This window comes from Scophthalmus maximus, chromosome 11 (genome assembly GCF_022379125.1).
Source record: "Scophthalmus maximus strain ysfricsl-2021 chromosome 11, ASM2237912v1, whole genome shotgun sequence".
Taxonomy (NCBI): Eukaryota; Metazoa; Chordata; class Actinopteri; order Pleuronectiformes; family Scophthalmidae; genus Scophthalmus; species Scophthalmus maximus.
Window position 1 is genome coordinate 11,498,871 of NC_061525.1, and position 16,950 is coordinate 11,515,820.

Below are 16,950 nucleotides of genomic sequence, written 5' to 3' on the forward strand. Positions count from 1 at the left end.
ATTAAGAAAGCAAAACTGTTGTGTTAATCCATTCAATAGATGTTGGGATGATTGATCATCACAGGATGCTTGAATATTTTTGACCTCTTCAGAATTTAAGTAAAAAAAACAACAACTATTTTTGAGAGTTGTTCCGTATCTAATTTCTTTAATGGTTAATACATTTAAGTACAATAGTTCATTACATTAGTAACAATACTGTCAAAATATGTGTTAGTCTAAGAAATTAGGTTTTCAAAAGATATAGACTTAAGTAAAAAGACGGCTGTTTGAGGTAACATAATATAGATACACTATATACTCTTAGGGTTGGTTGCTTAAAGGTCCAGTGCAATACAAATACATTACCCAGTGTTTTAGTATTGCTTAACAAAGGATTTATGAAAGAACAGTTACTTGAAGGAGAAATACAGCAATACAAAGAAATACTAGAAAAAATGAATACAGAGTTTGAAAATGTATTTGATTTGATTTAAATGTACAGAAATATTGTTTTTCTTTTATTCTTGAAAATAAAATTACCCGAACATTTTCAATCCTGATTATTGTGGACTCAATAAGTGATAAAAAGCTAATCAATCACTCTAAAGCTGTTTTTAGACATGAACTCCGTAAAAATGTTCTCACATGGCCTCACTCAGACATTCTTCACTGTAATTTAAACACCATAATGGTTCAAGATGTTCAAACATGAATAATATAGGGTTGTATTAAAAAAAAAGGATCAAATTGGGCTTTGGAGTTAACAGATGCTCTGCTCTTTCTTGTATTTTGTCACCTTTGTTAAATGTTGGTCATTTTCTACATATTTATTAGGTTTTTAGTGCAGGTTTTTAACCATTAAAACCATTAAAACCACTAGGTGTTTTCCTTCATCAACTGCGGTGTTTGAACATACATGTGAAAGTGCTCCTAATGAATTTTTTTATCTGGCTGCATTTTAATCAGTGCACTGAATTTTTAAAGACAATCAATTTTCAGTTCTTATCTTCCAAAAATAAATTGTCTGTCCACTGGGGCAGCTGTTCTACTTCTGCTTATGCGAAGCAGTTTTTGCTAAGTTCACCGTTCGCAATGGGAGTACGTCCTCCACCCATTCATCAGGGGAAGCCATCATGCGCTCCCACAGGGCCACTTCATAGGGGCTTGAGTCCATCCAATCCACCGCTGCTTCATAACTTTTGCCTACAGACACAAATAAACAATAAAAGTCACGACAAACTAAAAACATTAATGTTCACTAATACCCAGTGTTTTTCTTATTTTACAACCAATCATATTGATTTTGGCACTTTACTAGTTCCATATACTTTCATCCTGAAACTCAGTGTCAATGTCATAGCTTTTATTCTGTTTCACATTTTTATAGTGTACGTGAATGGAAACAATACTGTACTACTACTGACGAATAAAAGACATAAATAGATAAAATGTAGTGGTAATAATGAAAATAATAATATTTTTTTATTATAAAAACCTACTTGCATGTTTTGTGTAGCATCCCATGTGTCACGTTTTTCTTCCTACAAAGATATCCATGTAATTTATCTCTAAACTGCAGTACTGGTAGTACTTCCTGACGAGTATGTTAATTATTATAATATTTATAAAAAAAAATTGTTTAGGGCAAGAAAATGAGTAAATAACCATTGTTTGGGCAGGAATGCCCCTTCCTCAGGAGAACGGACAAGCAGATTGATGGAAGAGTATGAAATGGGAAAGAAAAACCTACAAACTGGACCTGAAGACAAAACCATTTGAAAAAGAACCGCACAAATTTGCAGAAATGTCTTGGGCCCATGAAACATTATGATTTCATCTTCTGTAATTATTTACCAAGCTTTTCTTTTCTTTTCTTTTTTGCTATGAGTAAAAAAAAGAAGAAATGAATAAGAAGTTTTTAAACACAAAGTAATGAAGTAGTGAAAACAGAGTATGTGAATGATTTGATGGATCAGTGGTTATCACTGATGCCTGACAAATTTCCACCAGAAAACTCATCTTTCTAGTTTATATGTTAAACAATAAGATGCTTGAGAATTGGACGGACGTGTCCCAACCGTACCTGTTCCGACTCCAAGCCTCAGGCCCCCCAGCAGGTTGCTCGCGAGCCTGTCTCGGTCCCACACGGTGAGCTCCACGCAGGCTTCTGTTAGGTCAGTCAAACTGATACCATCGTACACCATTGTGTGGTTAAACACCGGATCCGCCGTCCTCCGCAGCACGCGCGTCTTCTGCCGACTCTTCCTGCTCGTGTCCGGCAGCACAAAGCTTCAGATGACGGGGGAAGAGGAAACGCGTTGATTGGTATATAGCGAGACACTTCAGTTGAAATCCTTACTTGTGAAGAATATTTTGTACATACCATTTAACATATGGGTCAATGGTGGCCCTGATTAGAGGCAGGTTCTTGCATTCTTTGACCCATATGTGAACCTCTCCGGCGTTGGGTCCGTCTTTAGCCATGCCTTCAAAGAAGAAATGATACACCAAATTTTTATGAATCTGGATTTATGCTGTCCTGTGAAGCCAACACATTTTTGACAGATCAAAACTCAGTCAAGACGTGAATCTGACAGTCAGACATTTGCATCGTACAGAATAAACAGTCATTTTGCCAGAGACATTTGTGATTTCTGGGAAAACAAGTCAAAACCCAGCACCAGTACTAACTGAATGTACTATGTATTTCCCTGTAGCTGCTGCATGTAACTGTTCATGACATGACAACATGTAGTTCTAAAACTAAATAGTAATTGTAGAGGGACAAATTGAATTACTACAAACTATGCACAGTTAATAATCAAAATTGTAATATCTTAAACAATTTAGTATGTAGGTAATTATCACTCAATTTCAAAGAACAACAAGTTACTAACTAGTGCGACTATTAGTACAAAAGTACCCTGATTTAATTAAAATGCACTATTATTTAACTGGGAACTTTTTAAAAGAACAAGGAAGTATAATTCTTTCATTGTGCACTACAGCATGAGCCCTGTTTCTTCAGCCTATATTTGTTATAAGGAGCATCTTTGTTTCTATGATCCCTCAGCTTCTTTATGGAAGTTTGTCTGCGAATCATAGGTAATACAATCAGAGATCCCAATACAAACAATCATCATGGTAATATAATCTATAGGACATCTGCAGGCCCCTGTCCCTTGCACCTCATGCGTTTCAACAACCCACCCAGTATAATGTTTAACCTGCCCAACAATCTGGCAACAGTGATCATAAAACAAACAGCTGAGTAAGACTGTGTACAGACCATCACTGTGGGTGACCTGTGGCAGGAAACGTATGGCTAGTTTCATCTCTCCTCGCCCATTTGCTTGAGCGAGCGGAGTGGGTGTAGTCTGAAATGTTTTACAGAGGATTTATCACATTAGCAGCGCGTTCAAAAATCAATCCATCACGAAGCTGCAAAGTTCCTTTGTACCCAGATTATACAATAAGTGCGGTGCATGTGAAAAAGTCAACAGACTCCAGCAAAAATGAGCAGGAAGACCACATTCTTAGATAAACTGCTGTTATTTGACAATATATTGTGTGTGGGTGCGTGTGTGTGTGCGTGTGCGTGTGCGTGTGTGTGTGTGTGTGTTTCGTCTTACCCTTGCTTTCAGGACTAAGTAGTTCATCTGGGTGTGGTCAAAGTCCCACTTGGAGAGGTCCACGTCTACCTCGCCAAGGAAACTGTTCCTGCCAAAGGTGTCGTGATGCCAAACGGAGAGAATGAGCGTCTGGGTTCTGAGGTAGTCCATGCGAACACGATACTGTAACGACAGAGAAGAGGGATCTGCTTTTGTTTGCTGACTGTCATGCATGCCCAGTACTGAGAACGGCAGCGTGAGAAAGACTCTGTGTGCGTTTAGTACAAACGGCATCAAATCTGTCCTGGTTCTTACTCTGAGGATCTCGTTGAAAGTTGGATTCAGCGTCTTCTTTTTTACAGATGTTTTCCTCTTTCCCAAATTAGCTTTGTCGGGTACCAGGTAGCTTTTGACATACCTCAAAGAAAAAGGAAGAAAAAAAAATAACCCCTTAAGTATACAGTATAATACTACATGGAAGTAGCAGAGTTAGATTATGTTGTGTGGCTCACGATGTATCATTGCAGTATCATTGTTGTGTGAGAATTTGTGAGAATTTGCTCTCATTGGATTCGAGGTAGACTACTCACGGATCCGAGCGACTCCTCTTTGGGTCGACTGCAGCCAAGTCTCGGCACTCGGCAACGAAGATGTGAAACTCCCTGAGCCTCTGAATGTAGTTGATGGAAAACTGGATATTTCCCTGAACCTCCACGTTCCCGAAGTCCGCGTTGTACATGGTCATAACACTTCCACTCAGCTAGGAGCACACACAAATCAAACAACCCAACATTTTGTTGGGGGGTTTTGGACAATTTGTAAAATCAAATCAGTCTTTTGGAGACAGAAGCGGAGGTCAAGGACACCACTTCCAAAGAAACTCCACTGATTATACACATCTGTTTATAGATCATAGAGAATAATATTGTTGGAAAAAGCTGTATGATAAAAGCTTTTGTCGATTTGGTAAATTTAATATAGTTCAAGAATCTGGTGGTGTGGTGTTTTCTGTGGCCTGTTCCTCATCTCCACTTAGGACTAACACCTTGAGTCTACATGTGCTGAGTCTCTGGCTGAACCGTCGGTGGTTGAGTTGCATTGTGGGTAAGGTTTGTTGTAGGCGCCAGGTTTTGACAAGGAAAAGGAATGCATGGAAATATAAAAGACTATATCCCTGATTCTGCTGCAGAATTTTTGATCCTTTTTCCATAGATTGTATTGATATAGAGGTATAGAGTAACAGGAGTGCAATTCTACATCTGAATCCTAAATCCTGGCCCTGTTTTTTTTTTCCCTTACTAAACTTCCGATAGGCAGCTGTGCACTGCACCTCACAGGAAAAAGACAAACCGACTGATTTAACAAATGTACGTTTTGTTTTTCCTATGAGATCGTCCAGGATTGTCCCGAACAGGGCTCGTTCCTACCATATCAAAGAGAGGCATCACGTGTCTTGTTGACTGAGCGACAGGTTAATATCAGTCACAATTTGACATTAAAAGCCAACAAGCAGTGCAGTTTAAGAGAGGAGTGTCTAACAGTGAAGCACGACGATGGGTTAGCGCAGCATGCTGCAGAGTGTGAACGTACAGGGGACACAGACGCCATGCCAGAGCTGCTGGAGAGGTTAGTCATCGAGCTGCCCATCATTAGTCTTCCTCGGTGGGAATTGTCCGCACAGCTGGAGTCAGCGTCCCTGTCAACATCCTGCAACACAGACAGCAGGCACAGGAAACTCTGTGCAGGGGGATGCAGAGCAGGCTTTGACCTACTGGACTAAAAGATGAAGGGGGACTTTTACCTCCTTCTGTAAGAACGAAGGAACTGATTTGCTCATCTTCTTCAAGTGGTCTGGGTCCGAACATAAGGAGGAGGAGAGCGACGGGACGGACGACACTAAGGAGAGATTCATTGGAAAGCAGAAGATACAGTATCTTGACTCGACTGCCATTAGCAAAAACATCGATTATGAAATCCGTCTGGCAAATATTTTACCATCACTAACGCGTCGGCAGTTGTCGGCAGTTGGGTCTTGTTTTCTTTCTTGCTCTGCGAGAAACGTGAAAATAAATTTCTGCTACAAAAAAAAAAAATCTGTGCATTTGTATTTGAAAAAAATCAACTGGGAAGTTGAAGAGAAGCTCACGTGGGGACAAAGATGATGTGATGTCCTCTATACTTTTAGCCACGTTCTTGGGCCACGCTTCTGCTCGCCTCAATGCTTTCCTCACCGGGTGCTGGCCTTCGTCATCATTTTCACCTACAGGGCGCATTGGAGGGGAAAACAGCTCTGATTAATCATGTTATCACAGTATATTTTAACAGAGAAATATACTGTGTTTGCTAAATGGGCCCCCGGGCACCGCTCCTTCCTGCCTGGGGCACAAGATTTTTTTGTTTTCATAGACTCTCATGAAAAGTTGTTCATATGCATTAGCCTCTGTTTAATACAAGGGACAGGAGGTTGTGCCTTACACACCTCCAGCCAACAGGTGGCAGCAGAGGGATTTGTGCCAAGAACTGATACGTGCAGCAGGGTTGTGATCATAGGTCGAGATACATCCGCCGACAGATATTTAAGTCATGCCGGAATGAGCAGTTGAATTGGAGGCTAGAGTCATGGAAAGTGTAATTTAATAAATGTAGGGGGAAAAAAATCAAGGTTAAGTCACTGAAAAAAAAACGAACTGTGCACGAAGGCAAAGGCTATGTATTTTTTGGATTTTAGTATAGGTCCCCTGAGAACAATGAACCAGCCACCACTGCATAAAATGCTGCACATCATAATGTAAATACTCAGTAAAACACCTTGTTCCATTGCTTCAAAGGCATTTAAACAACTGGGAAGGAAACTGTCACGTGAAGTTGTAGTTTGGTGAAACATTTCTATTTCCTGTGCGGTGCCAGTAAAGTCGGAGCAATGCGTCGCCAAGCCCACAAACTAAACATGGGCAGCTTCACTCACTGTTTACAGAAACGTACTCCTGCAAACACAGATCAGCTCACACGGATATGATATCAAGGATACTGCTGGATACAAGCCAGAGTGAACATTTCTATGACTAGGCAAACAGCAAGAGTCAGTCCAATTCAAAAAGCATGTTTAATAACATGAGAGAATTATGTAAATATGAGATTTGGTGAAAATGAAAAACAAAATCAGTCTCCACGTATACATTCCTCGCTTGACTTTATCTTGTGGTGTTGTCAACATTTACTCACGATTTGCCTTTTATTTAAAATCTGTATGATTTTATTTATCGGACTAATTATTATCAATCTCCATTGAGATGACTGAAAGTGTCTGCTTGTGTTTGTTCTTCTCCAGCCGCTTAATTCTTCAAGATAAATGAAACAGCTTCACTGATTGGAAAAAAGTTCATCTAAAGGTTTGTCTTTTTTCCGAAAGAAGAAAATGAATAATTCAATTTAACAGCCAATTTTTTGATGTCCTGTATCCAAGGTCAAGAATGAACACCTCCATGATAAACACACGTTGAGCAGAGGAAGACAGGACTTTCCTGCCTAACCACTGATACTGAGTATCAAAAATTGCAGTAAAAGAAAACTGTAGTTTTAAGAGCAGTTGATATTCAAATATAAGCAAGTTCAGATTGCAGGAACAACATGTTGGCATATAAATTGTATTTTAAGAGATACTTTTTTCTTTAAGCTGCAGAAAAAAACATTTTACACTGTAAAAGACAAACAAAAAGAAGTTGGCGCTCACGGTTTGAACTGTTCCTGGAGATGGACACGGTGTCTGACGTGCTGCTCATGGACGACTCCTGCCCAGTGTCTGAACTGCTGTAGTTTGCCCACAGGGGGCGCTGGCTCGTCTTGCTGCCCCTCCTGCTGTAACGTTCCTCTGAACCCATCGGGGTGCTGGCTCTCACTGGCCCGCTCAGGTCAAAGTCGAACGCGAGCCTGTCCTCCGAGCCCTCCTCCTTCACGGCCGGGGCGAGCGAGGTGTGGACGCTGGTCTTGTCCGTCATGCCCAGGTAATGTCGGTAGTCTCTGGGAACAAATGCCCGTGCGCGTGGAGCCATCAACTCGGTTCTGTCTGGTGATCTTGGCACGGCGCCCTTCTCGCTGTTCTGCCTTTGCTTCCTGCCCTGGGAGTGGACGGGGCTTTCGTCCATTCTAAGCTGGCCCTGATCTTTTTCACGCGGAACACTAAGAGCCAACATGCTCGTGGCGCGACGCAGACAATTCCCACTACTGAATGACTTGCCACAGTTGTCTTTCCTGCTCTTAGGAGACCGAGTCTCTTTACCTGAACTGCTTTGTGGTTTCGTGGATTTCTCCTCCCTACCAGAGTCTTTGGGGCCCCTTTTGGACTCGGCCGTCGTATGATTAGACAGGTTGTTTTTGCCGTCGGTCCCTGCTCTTGACCCCAGATGTGATAATTTCACGACAGTCGCTCTTGTTTTCTCGACGGCGGAGGACGAGCAGTAACCCTCAGGGTCGCCGCTCTTTAACTCCTGAGATAGAAGTTGCACATTTGGTGGCTCTTTCCTTTTGGGGCTTTTGGGTTTGTCAAGCGAAAACGATCCTTTGGCGTCTGACGCGGCCTCATCCCAGAATTCGCGGAGGGTGTGGAACAGTGTTCGGCTCGTTCTGAGGCTGGGGGACAACTTGTCTATTCTCTGATTCGAGGGAAGAACAGTCGAATTATGATTACATCTATCTGAGTCTTCGCCATCGCTGCCTGGATTATTTACAACTGATCTCAGGTCGAACTCCGACTTTGTAAATCTTTTATTCAGTTGATTTGCACCACGAGCGACTTTACCGTCCCCAGGAGTTTTAGCTGCACCAGTGCCAAATATGGGCTGGTACCTCTCCTGCTCCCAGAAGGATTTGAGCTGCTTGATTCTCTCTGCTGTACTTTCTTGGTGTGGTAAACCTTGTCTATTTGCATGGGGACTGTTAGTTCTGTCTTTATTAGACACATCCTCTTTTCCTAAATGTATATTTTTATCATCACTGTCCCGACTCTTTACGTCCTCACTTGAACCTCTTGAAAGCTGTGCTCTGGAGGCGACTTGCACATCATTCCCACCTTGCTTGTCGTCCGTATATGAGCCGTTTCTGGATAAGTGGAGCTTCTCCGAGTCCGATGTGTCCCTTGTTTGGACGGCATCATCCAGCTGAGACACCGGCACAGTTCTGGACAGCTCTTCCTGCCGTGGGCTTTCTCTCGATCGGGAAATACTGTCCGGTTGTGGACTTGGTTTGACCGGCGAGAAGCTCTCTGACTCGGGACTCGGGCTGGACTGGAGTCTGGTTAAACATGAAATCTCAGTGTCCGAGCCTCTATCAGACACTTGGGGGCTAAATTGTACCTTTAAATAATCTGAGTTGTATGTAGGGTCATAATTATTTCTTTGAGATAAAGTATTCATCAGCAGACAGTCAACCTGCTGGTTATTATTTAAATGACCACTCTCACCCCCATGCCTCGAGGCGTACTTATCATGCCCCCTCCCATTGTGTATTCTACTAGCAGGGGACACATCGGCCCCCGTGTGGGGTTTCTTCACGCTCTCCTCGTGTCTCTCCGCTGAGAGATGAACAGGTTTTTGTGCTTCATCGCTGGGCGTGATTGATTTCCTGATATGTATTTTAGGACCCATGTTGCTTTTCTCCCAGAAGGACTTCAGATTAGAGATTTTTTTCAAATCCTTCTGCGACTCCTCTTGTGTTTCAGTTGATTCCTTGATGCTTGTTCTGTCTGTTGCTCTTAACTCTTGTAAGTGACTTCTCTTCATGTCAAGAGTGACCTCTTTTCGCACTGAATCCTCACTTCTTAATTCGCCGATATCTACATGTTTGTCGGAGCTCTTTGTGGCCTCCGGGCCGTTGTCTGAATTCAGCCAATCGTTGCTGGCTGTGCTGCGGCCGAACCAGTCCAGCACCTTTGCGATGGAGTCCTCGTCACCAGGGGGACTGGTCGCCTGAGTGGTCAACTTGAACGCGTGTTTCTGATTTGATTTCTTCGGTGCATGCTGATCAGATTTATCAATGAAGTTGAGATCATAACATATAGGAGGCTCCGGATCTGAAAGCAAAGGTATGAAAAGAAATTCTTGTCAGAATTACCCGTCAGAAGAACCCGTCATTATTATTGTTATTATTAATATTAATATCATCACTAATAATAACAACAACATAATCGTATTTTTTAATTATAAGTATCAGTCTGGTAGAGATTACAGCGGCGGTTGTACAACTGTCCTCTCTCTCTCTCCTCTCCTACTGTCTCTCCTCCCACCCTCTTTCTGCCCACCTCTCCTCTCTTCCTCATTTCTCTCCTCACCCCAACCGGTCGAGACAGATGACCGGCCACGAGTCCCGTTCTATCAGAGATCCTGTTAAAAGGGAGTTTTTTCTCTCCACCATCGCCAAGTGCTTTGTTCATTGTGGGATTTGTTGGGTTTTCCCTGTAATATTGTAATATTGACCTCACTATGTAAAGTGCCTTGAGACAATATATGTTGTGATATGGCGCTATACAAATAAAATTGAATTGAATTGAATTGAAGAATATAGTCAGAAATGTATTACCGACAGTCCTACACAGTCTTTTTTAATATAAAAAAACTTGAGCAACAGCTCAGAGAAAAAACAGACACACTAACGTATTATAAAACTAACTAGTAACTAGTAATTTTGTGTCAGTATGTCAGTAGCTCACTTCAGATTTGATGTCCACTAATATATCTCAAAAAATAGAGGATAAATTTCCATGAAATTCTGTACAGACATTCATGGTCCCCAGAGGATGAATCCCACTGACTTAAATGACCTCTTGTCTTTTTCGAGTGGCATCATCAAGTGAAATCTTTCTACTTTGTCCAACTTTCTGCCCTGTCTGCACACTTCTTAAACCTTGTCAAATGTGAAAATAAAACAATCTAAAAAGAAAATGTCTCACAACCACAAGTTGTGTTCCCAGGTTGGGAACCACTGCCTTACTCCACATTGAATAACTAGTTCAAACACACCTTTAACAAGAGCGAGGAAATTGTGTCTGTTTCTACACTTACCCACAATGCTTTGGGTCAAACTCAGCTCCTCTTGCCTCGTCGAGGTTCCCTCACTGCTGCTGATTCCTCTTTCTGAACCCTGAATGCTGCTGGTGTTCAGGAGGACAGTATTCACCGCTGCATGTTCTCTGTGGGTCTGATCGTCTCCGTCGTCGCTCCTCTGTCGGGTGTCTCTCGCAGGCGGAACGTCGCCTCTGATGTATGTGGCTGGTCTGAAATTCCAAAGGTAGTTTTAATGGGTTTTTTTCATTGAAGATTTGGGTTAAAGTCATACAAGGAATGAAATCCACTGACCTGTCTCTTGTTATGGAAGGTGGGCGTCTCTCTCTCTCGACAATGGCATTCGAGGAAACCTGCGATGCATCCCACGTTGGCCGCTGGGAGGTTTTATCCGCGGAGCAGGAAGACGGAGCAGGCTGAGACACCCGGCTGAACACTGGAACTGCACTTTTCTGAGGCATTTCGTCTCGGCTCTTCAGGAGGGACTGGTAAGAGTTCCCGCTGGACCCACGCTGGATGCTTCGTCGAGGAGCAGGAACGATCCCCGCCGACCCTACTTGAGCGTCCAACCCTAGGTTGTTACTTTCTGACTGGCCGGAGGCTCGTCTTGAAAGGAACGTCCTCTTCTTCGGCACTGGTTTGAAACCCACAGAGGAACTTTCTGATATGACGGAGCCTCCAGACGTCTGACTGGCCTCACCTGCAGGGTGATTCTTCAGCGTGGATATGGGCTCTGAAGGAAACACAGAGGAAAGATTACAGGGGCATTTAGCCATTATAGATTCCTTTCCATTATATCACCTATATTACAGCCTTACTAATGTGTCGGTCTGTTTTGAATAATTAAATAAATTCATACCTGTCTCAGGTGGCTCAGCAGGGATGAGGGACGCACGGTTGAAAGGGTTGTGCCTCTGCTTGAAGGAAAATTCCAATAGTTATTATTTTACATTACAACGGCCTCAATATGACTGTAACATAGGGAGGTAGATGTATTGTAAAAGGCCAATCTGCTTCGTGAAACTTCCACTTACTGTTCTGGGAGAAAAGACTGCTGAATTTGGATTCTCGTTCTCAGCGTCACTGGAGGGAGAAAAAAACGAACCGTTTTCTTTGGCAAAAGTCAATTTAAAAGAAATCAAACACCACAGAGCATCAGATGAAGTCACACAGACAGAGTGCATTTTAACAAGATGCGTCTGCTCCTCATACTTGTGTGCATGACCGGGGCTCGCTGGCTCGTAAAATAAGGCTGACATCAAGGAGGAAAACATCCATTGACTCAAACTAACCAAAATATCAAAGGAACTGGAAAGGTATGAGAGAACACCTGATAAGATAAACTCACAATACCTGGTGTTCAATATCAGTCTGCCAAAAGAGCTGATCCATTGTGTGTTTAGGATTTGTAGCCCTCTGCACACTTGGCCAAGCCAAATATTGACCACACTGTTAAAGAAGGCTATTAAATGTGTCCCTTAACTTAAATTTTTACTTAACTTTATACACATTTTTCATTAGTTCCCAAATAGTGTGTCCTCCTCTGTACACTGTACTCTGTAATTTTGCAATAATCAAGAATAAAAATATATCACAGGCAAAAATAAATAAATAAAAACCACATGCTAGTAAGATATTGAGACTGTTGACAGAGTTTCGTTCCAGAAACAACCACGACACTGAAGTGACATCACCAGTCATTTCTCATTCAGAGTCACTGAGCCAAGAGCTCAGTGGAGCTAAACTGCCCGTCTGTTTTCCCTCCGTATGTCAGAACATATCTTGCACAGAGCCGTGGCTGCTGCCGGGCTATAAAACACACATGTTCCCAGTCAGCACCACCTTTGTTTGCACAGGCTGAGTCACAAGACACTGCACACACACTGGTAGAGAGAGAAAGAGAGAGAGATACAGTGTTTCAAACTGAGATCGAGTTATGTGATGTAATGTGACCTGGCACTTTGTAGAAGAATCTTTAAATTAAAAGGAAAATGATCAAGTCTGCATGACAATATGGGATTTTAGCAGCTCAGCCGGGCGACATCTTGCGATCCAGTTGTTCTATATGAGAGATTCAAGAGCTGGAATCCACAGACAAGAGTGAATTGAGCTCGGTGCGTTACAGCACCATGTGCCGCTGGTAAAACCAATGACATGTTTATAGGACTCGTCGCCTCTTGGAGTGTCCAAACCTTCCCTTTCTCACACCGCAGGCTAAACAACACCATGCAGACGGGAAAAAGAAATGAAGAGGTTTCTAAATCAACAAGAAAAAAGAAATAGAAAAAAAAGAATTGTGTACTTTTTCGCTTGTGGCTGCAGCGTCGCCAAACACCTGGCAGGTTTTGGTGGAGCGACGGCGCCCGAACCTCGACTGCTGGGTGTTCTGGATTTCTCGAGTCTGAGAGACCCATCTGCAGTAGAAAGGGAACAGTGGAGCTGAGTATACAGGACTTAATGAAATGAAATTTTTTTTTTTTTCCCCCCTGTTGTTGAAAAACCTGTTTTTTAATGATCTGCCGCAAACGGGGATAAAAAGTTTGCCCGGGATGAAACCAGCATTTAAATCCTATGTTTTCTCAAACTGTCTTTCCAGTCTGGTCCTCTTCACTACGTCCACTGTGCAGGCGTCAGCAATAATCGGCACAGTCTCAGAAAAAAGGTTGGATCTAATCTTTGGCTCATTCCTTGGGAAACATTTGATCTCTCTGGGCACAGAGCAGACATCAGTGGGATCGAGAACGTACCTCAGGAGACGTAAACCTGCTGCTGGTGAACAGGTAGAAAATAACCTCTGTCACTGAACCGTGAGAGCTGAGGTCACAACTGGGGACAGATTATTTCCTTTGAGCAGAAAATGAACCCACCTTTCCTCTGTTTCATGGAAGCCAGAATGATTTCCGAGCCGTGGATCGTGTCCATGTGCCGGAGACTCTTGGCCTGGTAGAACCACTCTCCAGTCAGGTACTTCAACTTGCCGTCTGACTGTGACCCACTGTCCAGTATTTTCTCCAGGTTCCTGTCGGGGAAACACACAAAGGAAACGTGTGCAAATGCTTAAATGAAGAGGTTTGTCTGTAGAGTCGTTTATGGGTCTTTGATGCACCGTGATAATCCCAGCTGAGGGCCATTTCCTTCTGAAAAAAAAGATTAAAAGTACACTGGACATTGTTCCTCTCCAGCACGGTCCCTGCGGAGACACAAGAACAGACTGAACAACGGTGAGACAAGGCTCGCGTCAGGCTGCGCTGAATGGACAACCTGACACCGCTTTAATTCAGTCTGAGTGGCACTAATCTCCAAAACATGAGGTGAAATTCAAAGCCAAGGACGGACAAAGGGGAACAAACTACCGCAAGGGGTTTTTGAAGTTCTGAGTTTCTCCTCATCTGGACATAGTTCAAGGTTTAGGTTGGAAAATGGATTTAAGTAGTAGCCTACATATATAGGCTACTACTATAATTCTGCAGGATTTTCTGTTCTAGGATTTTTGTTTATGCCATTTTTCATCCCCTGCAGAAACGATCTTGTGATAACACCGGAATTTATACCTGAGTCGGGGGTCATCCGAGGTCACATGTGACTTTGTTGATATCAATATTCGACCTGCACATGCGCCAGATGGAAGATATCCAGTGTTAAGCACTGCCTCTGGGGGTCATCCAGGATTCATAGAACCGCAGGCACTACAAGAAACTTGCAGTGGCCATTACTGAATTTAGAAAATGACTACGCAGTATATTTTCCTCCTTCCTCGTTATCAGCTTTATGTAACACTTGCGCATGATTCCATCTAAAGGGAGGAATTTGGTAAACATGTCCATTAAGTCAAAATTGAATCAAAGAAAAAATTCCTGGGCCTTGAAATGACCACTGCTGCTCATCTTTTCCTCTTGACACTGAACCACAATGGTCATGTGAAAAAAGGGCCGCACATTATTACAGGCTGCTGCCTTAATCCTTTTACAGTAGACGGGTCGGGACACAGCGAGCATTCAGCCTCCCGCCCAGGAACAATTTGACCGGCCAATTCCATCAAGTCTCACAATGAAAAGCGCGTCGTTTAATGACACTCCCGACTTTCAAAGAGGGTACATGTTTTGTTAGTTTACGTGCGTTGTGATCGGTGATGAAGAAGGTCTTTTTGAGATCCTCCGGCCTTCTTCAAGGCCGGAGTAAGGTCTTACTCCGGCTGGAGGCCAGGGAAGACGTCGGGAAAGATACTGGGTCTGTTGTTTGCCTTAACGTGCCCTGAACATACACGTGAGGAATGTGTGACCCCTCCCAAAGGTTCAACCAAAAGCTTGGGAGCAGCTCATTTTAACTTTGAGCTGAGATATGCATGTTCCCCTGGTTGGTCGTCAGGCTCTTCACAGGCCAGGTGTCGCTCGCCATCGTGTCTCTGGGGGTTTCTATTCCTGCCCGACACCGCAGCGTGATCCTCTTCTGAGTGTCGACCACAACTGGGCTTTAATTTAAGAGCGCAACTCACACGGAGGCCTCCCAGCGAAGAAGGCAAACCGTGTCTCCTGCCAAGCTCTTATTGTGTTATTCTATTATGGCCAAACAAGCATAATTTTGAGCGGCATGTTTACCCTCCCACAAAGGCCTCTTCTCACAAGACGGGCAATGGAAAGCCTGTCGGAGTACTTATTGAATTATTAAAACAACATTAGCGGAATAACATAACATTAGTTTAAATGTTGGCACATACCATTTCAGCTCAAACATTTCACAGTATGTTCCTTTGGTTCTTACACATATTTGCTACCTGATTCTCTCCTCCTCGGCCCTCTTCAGCTCGGCGTCTCTCCTCAGCACCGTCATTATCTTCCCCTGCTCCTCCTCCGTAAGGTGGCTCAGGTCGATCATGGTTCCTCCTCCTGCGTCTCGGACCGGCGAGATGTGGACACACTTTGCGGCAGGAAACATTCACCAGATGGGGTCTGTCCCCGTCAGATGAAACACGAGGCAACCATTACGCAGTGTTTCATCCTAAAAAATAAAAGAATCCCCGTTTTGCTCCCTTGATCCAAATTTTTGACTGTTTTACCGTACAGGTAAAAGGATACAAATAAGTGGACGAGTCTTTTTGGAGAACTTTTGGAGGAACTCCTTTAAAACAGGACAGAACTGTGTGAAATTGTTGTTTGTTGAACAGTTTCTCAAAATATCCGACCAAATGTGCAGCATGCAAACAGCTTCTTCCATAAATCTTAATCGGCTTCTGATTATGGATAATTAATACGTTTATAAATGTGCATAAGTAAATCTTTTGAGGTGCAAATCGAATAAAATCCGTTTGTACTGCCACTGCATTATATTTCACAGGGACATATATTTTTAGTCTATTCAATTATTTGACAGTTAGTAGACAACACAACACATGATACACATGATAAGCATATTCAATATATTACACAGTTATGAATCAAACCAATGGAGCGCAGCCTTTTTGCCTTGTGTCACTGGTTGTCTCACTTGGCTTCGCACAAGGTTTCACCAACATAAATAAAAAGTCTAAAAAACTGTTTAAAAAAAAATCACGTTTCTTTCCAGCACCATTAATCATTCAATGACCTTCTACCTAAGTCAAGTACCAAGGGGCGTCACCAAACTATGGAAATGTAACTTGTACTGTTACTGTTTTGCATTTGCATGTTTATTCAGGAAACTGGTTACTGACACAACAAACGAGAGCTCTTCCAACAGGCGGCTCCATGGACAAACTGACTGACTGTCTGAGCACTTATCATTATTAATAATATTGTCAACATTATGAATATACAGCTCTGTGTTCACAGTAAGCATCATGTTCCATGTCACAGCTGCAGATGTGCAGATCAAGGTGAATCAGACTGAGGACTCAGGGCTGGAAATGTTCTCTTGTTGCTGACTTGTTTTTCCCTGTTCAGCAAAGTGAATTAAACTGGATTCTTTAGAACGTCAATCACATGTCTCTGGTCTTTGCAGACAACGCTTTGTCAACAAAAAATTAGGGCTACGTAATTATTAATTATGCGACTGATATTTTGCGCTATTCATCTGAATTTGTTTTGACATGTGACATGTTTTTACCTCAGCCTGCTGCACCAACTTCTTACGCCCTGTAGCCTCGAACACCACTCGCCTCGTCTACTTTAGGACTACATGCGTTTGACATTGGACATGCTCCTCTTTAACCGCGCCTTGCTGAAGTGGCACATTTATGAAATACACAAGGTTAAAGAAAGTTCCTTTACCTCCTCTGCAGATCCTCCGCCGCCGCTGCTGCTGCTGCTGCTGCTGGACGAGCCCGAGTCTCC

General features: G+C 42.9%; 1 protein-coding gene across 5 annotated transcripts; it reads right to left on the minus strand.

Moving 5' to 3' along the window:
- Window positions 1-127: 127 nt before the first annotated feature.
- Window positions 128-16,950, minus strand: sytl2b (synaptotagmin-like 2b). 5 transcript variants are annotated; one of them, XM_035623257.2, is made up of 20 exons: window positions 16,888-16,950; window positions 15,417-15,640; window positions 13,513-13,664; window positions 12,948-13,059; window positions 11,680-11,728; window positions 11,505-11,562; window positions 10,940-11,378; window positions 10,646-10,857; window positions 7,324-9,657; window positions 5,740-5,853; window positions 5,589-5,642; window positions 5,395-5,489; window positions 5,184-5,300; window positions 4,184-4,353; window positions 3,909-4,011; window positions 3,615-3,776; window positions 3,272-3,359; window positions 2,366-2,468; window positions 2,066-2,271; window positions 128-1,185 (listed from the first exon to the last, which is right to left on the minus strand). In XM_035623257.2, the coding sequence occupies exons 2-20, from the start codon at window positions 15,575-15,577 to the stop codon at window positions 1,028-1,030; spliced, it is 4,887 nt and encodes a 1,628-aa protein (XP_035479150.2). In that variant the 5' UTR covers window positions 15,578-15,640; window positions 16,888-16,950; the 3' UTR covers window positions 128-1,027. The 5 variants fall into 5 exon arrangements, with proteins under 5 accessions (XP_035479150.2, XP_035479152.2, XP_035479154.2 ...); XM_035623259.2 differs by having other exon boundaries at window positions 15,417-15,591; window positions 16,888-16,949; XM_035623261.2 differs by lacking the exon at window positions 16,888-16,950 and having other exon boundaries at window positions 11,505-11,559; window positions 15,417-15,713.